The 10,655-nt window shown below is 46.4% G+C and overlaps 1 protein-coding gene across 2 annotated transcripts; it reads right to left on the bottom strand.

The window, feature by feature from the left end:
* Positions 1-1,891: 1,891 nt before the first annotated feature.
* On the bottom strand, positions 1,892-9,382 carry LOC123871525 (sodium-independent sulfate anion transporter-like). Of its 2 annotated transcripts, none has more exons than XM_045915369.1 (5): positions 9,238-9,382; positions 4,968-5,050; positions 3,240-4,514; positions 2,941-3,086; positions 1,892-2,862 (listed from the first exon to the last, which is right to left on the bottom strand). In XM_045915369.1, the coding sequence occupies exons 2-5, from the start codon at positions 5,047-5,049 to the stop codon at positions 2,482-2,484; spliced, it is 1,884 nt and encodes a 627-aa protein (XP_045771325.1). In that variant the 5' UTR covers position 5,050; positions 9,238-9,382; the 3' UTR covers positions 1,892-2,481. The 2 variants fall into 2 exon arrangements, with proteins under 2 accessions (XP_045771325.1, XP_045771326.1); XM_045915370.1 differs by lacking the exon at positions 9,238-9,382 and adding an exon at positions 8,980-9,225.
* Between the last annotated feature and the right edge of the window lie 1,273 nt (positions 9,383-10,655).

Below are 10,655 nucleotides of genomic sequence, written 5' to 3'. Positions count from 1 at the left end.
ACATAACCTAACATAACCTAACATAACCTAACATAACCTAACATAACCTAACATAACCTAACATAACCTAACATAACCTAACATAACCTAACATAACCTAACATAACCTAACATAACCTAACATAACCTAACATAACCTAACATAACCTAACATAACCTAACATAACCTAACATAACCTAACATAACCTAACATAACCTAACATAACCTAACATAACCTAACATAACCTAACATAACCTAACATAACCTAACATAACCTAACATAACCTAACATAACCTAACATAACCTAACATAACCTAACATAACCTAACATAACCTAACATAACCTAACATAACCTAACATAACCTAACATAACCTAACATAACCTAACATAACCTAACATAACCTAACATAACCTAACATAACCTAACATAACCTAACATAACCTAACATAACCTAACATAACCTAACATAACCTAACATAACCTAACATAACCTAACATAACCTAACATAACCTAACATAACCTAACATAACCTAACATAACCTAACATAACCTAACATAACCTAACATAACCTAACATAACCTAACATAACCTAACATAACCTAACATAACCTAACATAACCTAACATAACCTAACATAACCTAACATAACCTAACATAACCTAACATAACCTAACATAACCTAACATAACCTAACATAACCTAACATAACCTAACATAACCTAACATAACCTAACATAACCTAACATAACCTAACATAACCTAACATAACCTAACATAACCTAACATAACCTAACATAACCTAACATAACCTAACATAACCTAACATAACCTAACATAACCTAACATAACCTAACATAACCTAACATAACCTAACATAACCTAACATAACCTAACATAACCTAACATAACCTAACATAACCTAACATAACCTAACATAACCTAACATAACCTAACATAACCTAACATAACCTAACATAACCTAACATAACCTAACATAACCTAACATAACCTAACATAACCTAACATAACCTAACATAACCTAACATAACCTAACATAACCTAACATAACCTAACATAACCTAACATAACCTAACATAACCTAACATAACCTAACATAACCTAACGGTTCAATTATGTCGGTAAGTTTACAAAGTTACTAATGCAGCTGTTTCCCGTATACTTTGCTCCCAATAAGTTCGTGCCAGCTACACCTTATATTGGTCGACCATAACTCCTAAGGTATATTTCCTTTGGCAGTTTTTATTTCTTAATTTACAACGTTGTTTTATCATCTGCTTTGTCTTAATTTTCAGATTTTTGAATCAACCTATTAAGAGCTAATTATAAGGTAGTGTAATCTTTGTCTGATTTATTTTTTCGTAAATTTTCTGCTTTCATGAAATTACGATGGTCTGGCGCTGACTCTCTCTCTATTACTGCATATGACAATTTTATTGAGCGTTTTGGCAAACTATATAAAGCTAAGTTAGCGACAATACTATCAAGCTTACTAGGTCTTAGTTTCCTTCTTTCTACCTCTGTGTTCGCGCCGAAATTAAAGTTATCGCAGTGGCAACATCGCTTTGTGCTTTCGTAGACTAGACAGGGACATTTTATTATTATGTTCTTTTTTAATCTAAAACTAACTAACGTACAAAAATGTGAAACAAAATCAAAATTCCAAGTAACTAGTAAAGGAATAAATTTTGTGTATAGCTGGCTTCCAAGCAGTTTTATTTAACTACCTATTTACCTATATCAGTGCTTTTTCGTATTTTCATTTCGTCTCGGGTTTCGGCTGGTACTCTTCACGACCAAACATCTACATGAACTGCATCTAGTCATCGAGGTGAGTTGGTAGCGGAAGGGGCGGAGGGTGGAGCGAGAAATAAAACCAAGTATATCTTAGTAACTCTCAAAGAGTGTAATTATTTAGTTCTTGGAACTGGGAAACATTAGTCATTCATTTAAACGCACCATATTCTTACTTTAAAATTTCATAATTATATGTCGTTATTTTAATAGTTTTATTTAAAATAAAGTTTTATGTATTATACTAATAATAAATCGAATAGGTACTATAGTCGTGGATCACAAGAAACGGATACAGCGCTCGCCCTCTCGCTCGCACGAGCGCGCGACGCCGCGCGTCCTCTCGCTCGCTCCGCGCACGCTCCGCACACGCACACACACACGCACACCTCCCACGCGCGCGGCGCCTATCACATCGCAGCAATATTTACAATCTAACTTGTACTGGTTTACCTATAAATAAATAAAACGATCTATGACACTCAGACTCATCTCGCGACCTGTCGACGGTCGCTAAATTCACAATCGACGACCGCAAGAACTTGCGATCACTCCCTTAGGCGAAGACGATAAACTCTAAGTTAACTCTACATCACAACGATACGTAGGGACTCGAGGAGTCGGCTCTGGAATCGATATAGTCTTACAAAAATAGCTCTATGCGAAGTGGTCGGGCTGGCGTCAGGCGGGCGAGGCGCCGGGCGGCGGCGGCGGCTTGGCGGCGTGCAGGCGCGGGTCGGCGGCGAGCAGGCGGTCCAGCTCGTCGTCCTCGTAGAACACGGTGAAGTGCTCGGGCTTGGTGACGGCCTCGAAGATGGAGCACACGGACGGCTTGACGTTGTAGAAGTAGAGCGGCTGGCGGCGCGCGTGGAAGTCGGCCGTGAGCTGCTCGATGCTCTTGGCGGCCGTGTAGTCGGCGCTGTAGATGTGCGTGCACTCCAGCACCACGGGCAGCGCGCCGCCCGCCGCGCTCTTGGTCACCAGGCGCCGCACGTAGTCCACGGACGGGAACATGAGGCAGCGGTCCGGCGTGATCATCAGGTACTCCACGCCCGCCTCCGTCTGCAACAGACACGGCGCGGTCAGCACTGCCGCTGCACACACACACACACACGCGCGCAGACACACACACACACTCACCTTCAGGATCTCCACCGAGAACTTGGGGCGCGCCGCGTGGTACAGGATGAACACGATGTTGACCACCACGCCCGTCAGGATGCCCAGCTCGATGGGCAGCGTGAGGCACAGCACGAACGTGCCGATGCCCGGGATCAGGTCCAGCTCTGCCGACAACGGAACGGAACGTTACTTCTTCTGAAGGGCGTTCATAATATTAATAATTAAATAAATAATTAAAATTGAATCTTAGCAATTCTGATTGCATAAAACATTGTCAAATTGGTACTCGATTCAGAAACAATATGACTGTCACTCACTCTTGGCGCGCCACATGGGCTTGACGACGTCGTACTCCACCATGAAGAGGATGGCGGAGATGATGACGGCCGCCAGCGACGCCTTGGGGATGTACTCGAAGTACTGCGTGCAGAACTGCAGCGCCACGATCACGATGACGCCCGTGTACAGGCCGTTGAGCGGCGTGCGCACGCCCGAGCCGTTGGACACCACGGAGCGCGCCAGCGAGCCGCCGCCCGGGAACGCCTGCACGAAGGAGTTGGCCACGTTGGCCAGCCCCAGCGCGATCATCTCCTGCGTGGCGTCGATGGTGCGCCCGTCCGAGAACGCCTTGCAGATGGCGATGTCCTCCAGCAGCACGATGAGCGGGATGACGAGCAGCCCCGAGCCCAGCTCCGACACCATGTCCAGGAAGTCGGCCGTGCTGTTGTCGGCGCGCACGTAGGACAGCGCGGGCAGCGCGGGCGCGGGCACGCCGGCCGGGATGGCGCCCATGAGCCGCACGGGCGCCGAGCCGCGCGCCGCCACGGCGAAGCCCAGCGCGCCGCCCGCCACCACCACCAGCGCGTTGCGGCACGTGCCCAGCAGCCACAGCAGCTTCGTGAGCACCTTCTGGCGCGCGTTGGGGCCTTCGGGGCGGTCGGCGCCCAGCTTCACCATGCCGATCTTGCGCATGGACAGCAGCAGCGCGATGCACGAGAAGCCCAGCACGGGGTCCCACAGCGCGGCGCCGCGGATGTTGCGGAAGATGGAGATCCACTGCTGCAGGAACGTGGTGCCGCTGACGGGGATCGCGAACAGGTCCTTGACCTGGCTCGTGGCGATCATGAGCGCCACGGCCGACGTGAAGCCCGACGACACGGGCCCCGACACGAAGTTGACGAGGAAGCCGAGCCCCAGCGCGCCCATGAGCAGCTCCACGAGCCCCGTGAGCAGGTTGAGCAGGATGGCCTTGGGCAGCACGCCGCCCGCCACCTGCCACGTCAGCAGCGACGCGATGGCCGTGGGGCCGGCCGGCACGGCGCGGCAGCCGCCCAGCACGATGTACACGAAGCAGCCCAGGAACGAGCCGTACAGCCCGTGCTGCGGCGGCAGGCCCGCGATGTTGGCGTAGGCCAGCGACTGCGGGATGACGGTGAGCCCCACCGTGACGCCCGCGATGGCGTCGCCCACGGCCTGCTGCACGCCGTACTGCGGCAGCCAGCCCGCGATGGGCAGCCGCTTGCGCAGCGTCTTGCGGGTGCAGCGCCGCCGCAGCGCCGCGCGCCAGCCCTCGCGCGCGCTGCCGTCCGACACTGCAACGACACACAACGACAGTTACAACACTCGCTCAACACTTTCAAAATCATCATTTTGTAAACAGTATTATTCTAAAAAGTGTCTAATAAACATCATGCTTTTAAAGATATCTTCAACGAGGTGGTTCTCGAGGGCTAAACAAAAAATATTTCGACTTTTTCAGAAAAATATGGACGGGACGAGCGGACTGAAGCGAACTACCTCAAGGATTTCTTTCCTCACAGCTCAGCGCGGCTCTCAGTTAATGTTTTTGTTGGCGGCTATCGGGCAAAGTTCCCGCGTCGCCGCGCGCGGTCAAGCTCAGGGCCGCGCAACTCGGCAGGCTCTCGCAATCAATTTTCACACTCAACTTGATGTGATAATATTATGCGCAGTGCATTGTGTCGATATCATGCCTGACTCTGATTGTGGGCGGTCGAGGGGTGTGATGGAAGCAGAACGGAACTCACGGATGTAGTCGTTGCTGGCGTGCTTGTCGTCGGGCGGCGGCAGCGAGCCGGACGACGCGTTGTGTTTTCTCCGCGGGATCATTCTGGAAACATACAAACATACAATTATTAACATACAGAATTTCAGTAATAACACACCGGGACGAAAATCGCACGACAAGCAAAAAGTATCTAAAGTCAGACCAGAAACAATAACCTTGCAGGTTCAGTCTTTGCTTTATCGTGCAAACTGTCGGTAAAATACCCGAGTACGGAACCCACACGCTTGGCCGGTTCTAACATGTAAAGTAGCCACTATTCTAATAATATAAATGCATCAATAAAGAAAATCAGAGTTCCTGCGGGATTTTTAAAAATCTAAATCCATGGGGACGATGCCGATGTCGCGGGCGTCATGATTAGTGTAATATTATGTAAAGCTATGTGCGCCGCTGTGCAGGCGTACAGGCGTGCAGGCTTGCAGGCGTGCAGGCTTGCAGGCGTGCAGGCTTGCAGGCTTGCAGGCGTGCAGGCGTGCAGGCTTGCAGGCGTGCAGGCGTGCAGGCGTGCAGGTGTGCAGGCGACAATCGGAAGGGCACACAATCTGTCCCACGCCTTGGTATGAGTAGGTACAACAAAACATCGTTATCAGCGCACAGTGGCGTAAGGCGTTTCATAACATTGCAGCTATGGCTAGGCACACACTCGCGTGGCCACACGCACACGCTAACCCTCCCAGCTATCAGAGTGAAGGCTACTCATAGACACACAGCTCGGCTCGGTGCAGCTGCTCGGGAGGAGGTAGCGTAGGACAGGTAGCGGCTTCTTGCGTATCACCATCAGTTTGCGGAAGCTTGAGGCGTCTGTGCCCTCTTTCGTATTCGGTTCGTTTTCGTGATTCGTGAAATGAAGCTTCGAAGTGGCCTTCATGCAAAACGTACGTAAGCTTGTGCACTCATTGGACTGGTATTTTGAGGGATTCGTCAAATCAAGGATCGAATGAGTGCACTGGAACTACACTGCAGCTGTACGTAGGCGTAGGTACGTAGCGCGAACGGGCTAACTCGACGGGCGGCGGGACTTAGTTTTATAACAAATGGTGATTAATTAGTTAATATTACTTAATTGATAAATAAGTATGCCAAATTACCTACGTTAATTACTATACCTAATGTTACAATCATTATAAATAAGCACCCAATCTTGCAAAGTGTATAAATCACAAAAAAAATGTACAAGTTACTGGAGTCAAAGTTAACAATAAATAATTAATATTAATGTAGACCGTTCCTAATTGTAAAAGTAGGTAGGTACATACTTGGTAAATAAAATAGGTGGATTATGGTGGAGTTACCTACCCCGTGCCCCATACCCCGTAGCCCCGTACCCCGTAGCCCCGTACCTGCCCGTAACCTGCAGACGTGGGACGCGGCGGGCATGACCTGTCTACATAATAAGCTTTTAGCTACCTACTCGAAAGATCTGGAAGACCAGTAGTCATGTAGACATCTATACTACGTAACGTAGGTATAATAAAACTGTAACCGGACGATTTCTATGAAAATTACAATCGAAGGAAACATTAGGTACCTACCTACCTACCTATGATAGATATACAAAGATAATAATTTATAGGCCCCAAAAGTGGCAGCTGATACTCCAAGTAAACAAAAGTGTAGTTTTTATCCGGATAAAAAATAAGATTCCGGAATAAAAGTTAGTGTTGATTTTACTCCATACCTACCTAGATATAAATACAATATACATTGACCTATACTTAGGTAGGCACTGTAATAATATGTATAATTATGAATTAAGTACGTATTATTATAATGTTTGTTTATTAACTACTAGCCAATGCCCGCGACTTCGCCCGCGTGGTTTTAGATTTTTCGAAATCCCGTGGGAATTCTTTGATTTTCCGGGATAAAAAGTAGTCTATGTGCTAATCCAGAATATTATCTATCTCCACTCCCAGCCAAATCCGTCCAGTAGTTTTTGCGTGAAGGAGTAACAAACATACACACACACACACACACACACACACACACACTCACATACAAACTTTCGCCTTTATAATATTAGTGTGATGTCAGTACATATAACTGTGTGTCTTCTAAAAATAAATGGACTGAAGGAAAATAGTAAATTCAGGCGCGGGTTTCCTTCAGGCGAGCCGCGAGCCGCGAGCCTGCGATAACGCGCGAGGTGAGCCTTGTCACTGTCAGCCGCAGCTGGCGGCCGCCGCACGCACCGACATCGCCGTCGGGACACAGCGTCGTCGTCTACACACATACGTAACGTAGCTGGCTAGGTCGGCACGACATTTCGATCAGGTTCAGACCGAATATTGGGACTGAACCTGAAATGTATTTGATACGCTGTCATAGCTGCAACAACAGCAATGCAAGTGAAGTGAGGGATGTATCCATATATAAATATATCTATACTTTGTGTCCGTCTTTTTAATCAAAATAACTACATCAAATATTTGGACCGTACCATAGCTGAAGCACGTTTTAAAATTTTTTGTCTCTCTGTCTATTTGAATGGGCTAATTTTCGGAACTTTCACAGATAAGTAGAGGATTAACCAACGAGTAACAGAGGCTAATTTTTAACCGACTTTCAAAAAAGGAGGAGTTGTATACTTCCAATCATAACAGCTTATGTACCGACCTACACCGAAATCTCCGAGATTTATGAACCGGTTTGCGTAATTTTTTTTAATCGATAAAGAAACTTCGCGACATTGTCCCATAAAAAATGTGGATTCCAACTCCTTAATCCTCATGTTGTAAGGGACCTGACCACCAAGACGGATGGGATTTAGAGAAACTGTCGGTCATATACAAAGACTTTATCTTTGAAATTAAAGACCCAACTCCTCAACCATGATGCTGTGTGGAATGGTATCCTAAATCGTTATGATCCCACAGGATTTTTAAAGGATTTGCGTTTGGTACAGACTACAGAGATACCTTGCATCTCGGGGACGGGCTCCTACGGACGGGCTTTTTGGCCTGGAAAATCAAAAGTTCCCACGAGATTTTTTTAAACCTAAATTTTTTAAAAGCCACGGGCATATTATAATTCATACAAAATATTTTATAAATATCGGTTCAACATAAAAATCATCCCCCAGAACACAGATAATAATCAGAAACAGGCCTCGAAGGACATATTTTTGCCAAGAGTAAATCCAGCCACCGCCAACCCGGGAGCAGCGCGGCCGGGGACGAGTCTCATACGACCTTCTGATACTGCAAGATGCACTCTGCACTCTGCTCGCTTCATCAAAATTCCATTCATAATAATTGATCATTACTAACCTGCCCCGAAGGGATGACGTCGGCACACAGTCTTGTCACGGAATGTTAAAAACCACTTATAATACTAAAAAATTACTTATTCTCTTCGGTAGGTAGGTACTCGAAGAGAACTCGTTATATTGATAAACTAGCTGATGCCCGCAGCTTCGCCCGCGTGGATTGGTCAGATCCCCTGCAGCATCAGGATTGAGGAGTTGGACTCCAAATTTTTTATGAAACAATGTCGCAAAGTTCCTCTATCGATTAAAAAAGAAATGACGCAAATCGGTTCAGAAATCTCGGAGATTTCGGTGTACATAGGTAGAAAAACACAACTCCCTTTTTAAAAGTCGGTTAAAAAAGTAGCCTATTTTACGCCCTGGTCAATCCTCTACTTGCCTGTGAAAGTCCCGTCAAAATCGGTTCAGCCGTTCCAAAGATTAGCCTTTTCAAACAGACAGACAGACAGACAGACAGACAGACAGACAGACAAAAATTTTAAAAACGTGTGATTCAGTTATGGTATCGTTCAAATAACCATATGAGCTTAATATGAGGTAGTTATTTCGAAATTACAGACAGACACTCCAATTTTATTTATTAGTATAGATTAATCGATATTTGCAACAAAACAGTTGGACATTTTTCAGTTACGAGTTAACTGACCGAATGCGAATTATTAAAATAATAAATAATGTGATCTCACCGGTGCGGTGGCCGTACCTGCGAGAGGAATTATTTTTTCACGTCGGGGTACTGCCGGTTCCGATTCCCGGGGTGGTAGTATTCACCTGCGCTATTGTTCAAACGGCTGATAATCCAATCGACAAAAATACATTTATGCATTAGGAAATACGACACAATATATCGTCGGGTCGAGGATACGAATGGGGGAGGTAAGGTTTCGCGAGACCGGTGCGGTGCGGGTGGCGAGCGAGCGCGTAATGTCCAGGTGGCGGCGGCAGGGCTCTGGGCACTCACGTGTGCTTGCGGCGCGGGTCGTGGTGCAGGCGGTAGGCGCGGGCGGGCCGGGGTCAGGTGCACATGCCGAGCGGCGGCGGAGGCTGCGGCGGCGGCGGCGGCGTGGTGGCGGTAAGGCGCGACGTGCTCTCCGCTCCGCGGCCCGAGCGAGACTGCCGACTGGCGCCTGACGCCCGGAGCCCGCGTGCCGGCGAGCCGCGAGGAGCGACTGGAGATGAGCCGCGCCGCGGAGGCTGCGCGCCGCCGCCCGCGACCCCCGCGCCCCGCGCCCCGCACCCCGCACCCCGCGCCGCCCTGCGGGAACTAGGACCCAAAATATACCTAGAACGAATTACATAAATACTAAACAGTTAGCGAAAGCGATTGTAAAAATAACATTCGTTTTATAATAATAACGGAACCAACGTTTTGGTGGTAGCCGATTACCTTTCTCTAAAATGGCATAAGTAGGTACCTTGCCTACCTCCTATTTCATTCTTGATTTACGATTAGTGATGGATAGGTCATGACGTGTGAACTGGACAAAGAGGATCTCAATTTATGAGAAATGTTAAAACTTGAAACTTATATTAATTAATAAATTACTAGTTGACCCGCCCCGGCTACGCACGGGGGAGCCTACTTTATAGACAAAATATGGATAAGCGTTGAAGAGTTCTATCCTCTATTTCAGAAATTCTTCATCAAATCTTAACCAAACATACATGGTATCAATTTGACAGTTTGACAGTACAACTTTGTAAAGAAAGAGAATTGTGAAAATCTGATCCCGTATCCCGAAGAATCCATAAGTAATTTTTTTCGAGATACAGACTACCCTATATGTTATCTTGGAGTATCAGCTACCATTGTGCCTTTCATTTAAATCCATTCAATAGTTTTGCGTGATGCGCGCACATACAGACAGACAGAGAGTCAAAAATTCCAAAAAATTGGTTGTCTGTAAAGATATTTGAACGTGACAACAAAGGCCGATTGTGCTTCTTTGTCGCTCGTTCCGCGCTCTCGCTTGCACTTCAAGCCTTACATAGAACGCCTCAGAGCGAGGTAACGCCGCATGAGTCATGTTTTTTCGTGCGTGCAGCCGGCTCTATCGAATTATAAGACGTTGTCACGTCAAAAAAAATTGTCTTGGGGTCTATATCGATAATAATGTTTCCTTTCCTGCGATAAAAAATTCAAAATATATTTAATGTAACTAGGAAGAAGATTTTATAATAATATTATAAAACTACATAAACATAAATATGTCTTACAATAAAATCATATAACCCCTTCCTTTCGGCTTTGCCGTAGTCGGGTAAAAAAAAGAAATCGCTTGCAAAACATTCTGTCTCGTTTGTAGGTATATGTATGTACCTAGATGCCAGCCAAATTATATTCTACAGCTATTTCTATGATTTTATTTTAATTTTTTT

The sequence above is a fragment of the Maniola jurtina genome, chromosome 14 (genome assembly GCF_905333055.1).
Source record: "Maniola jurtina chromosome 14, ilManJurt1.1, whole genome shotgun sequence".
Classification (NCBI taxonomy): Eukaryota; Metazoa; Arthropoda; class Insecta; order Lepidoptera; family Nymphalidae; genus Maniola; species Maniola jurtina.
This window is presented reverse-complemented; position numbering and strand designations above follow the sequence as displayed.

Bases quoted from the DNA above. Each gene is read 5' to 3' on its own strand.
- LOC123871525 (XM_045915369.1), bottom strand. From the start codon at position 5,049: ATGATCCCGCGGAGAAAACACAACGCGTCGTCCGGCTCGCTGCCGCCG. The intron at 3,087-3,239 runs GTGAGTGACAGT...CGTTGTCGGCAG, and splicing joins GCCCATGTGGCGCGCCAAGA to AGCTGGACCTGATCCCGGGC. The intron at 2,863-2,940 runs GTGAGTGTGTGT...TGTCTGTTGCAG, and splicing joins TCTCGGTGGAGATCCTGAAG to ACGGAGGCGGGCGTGGAGTA.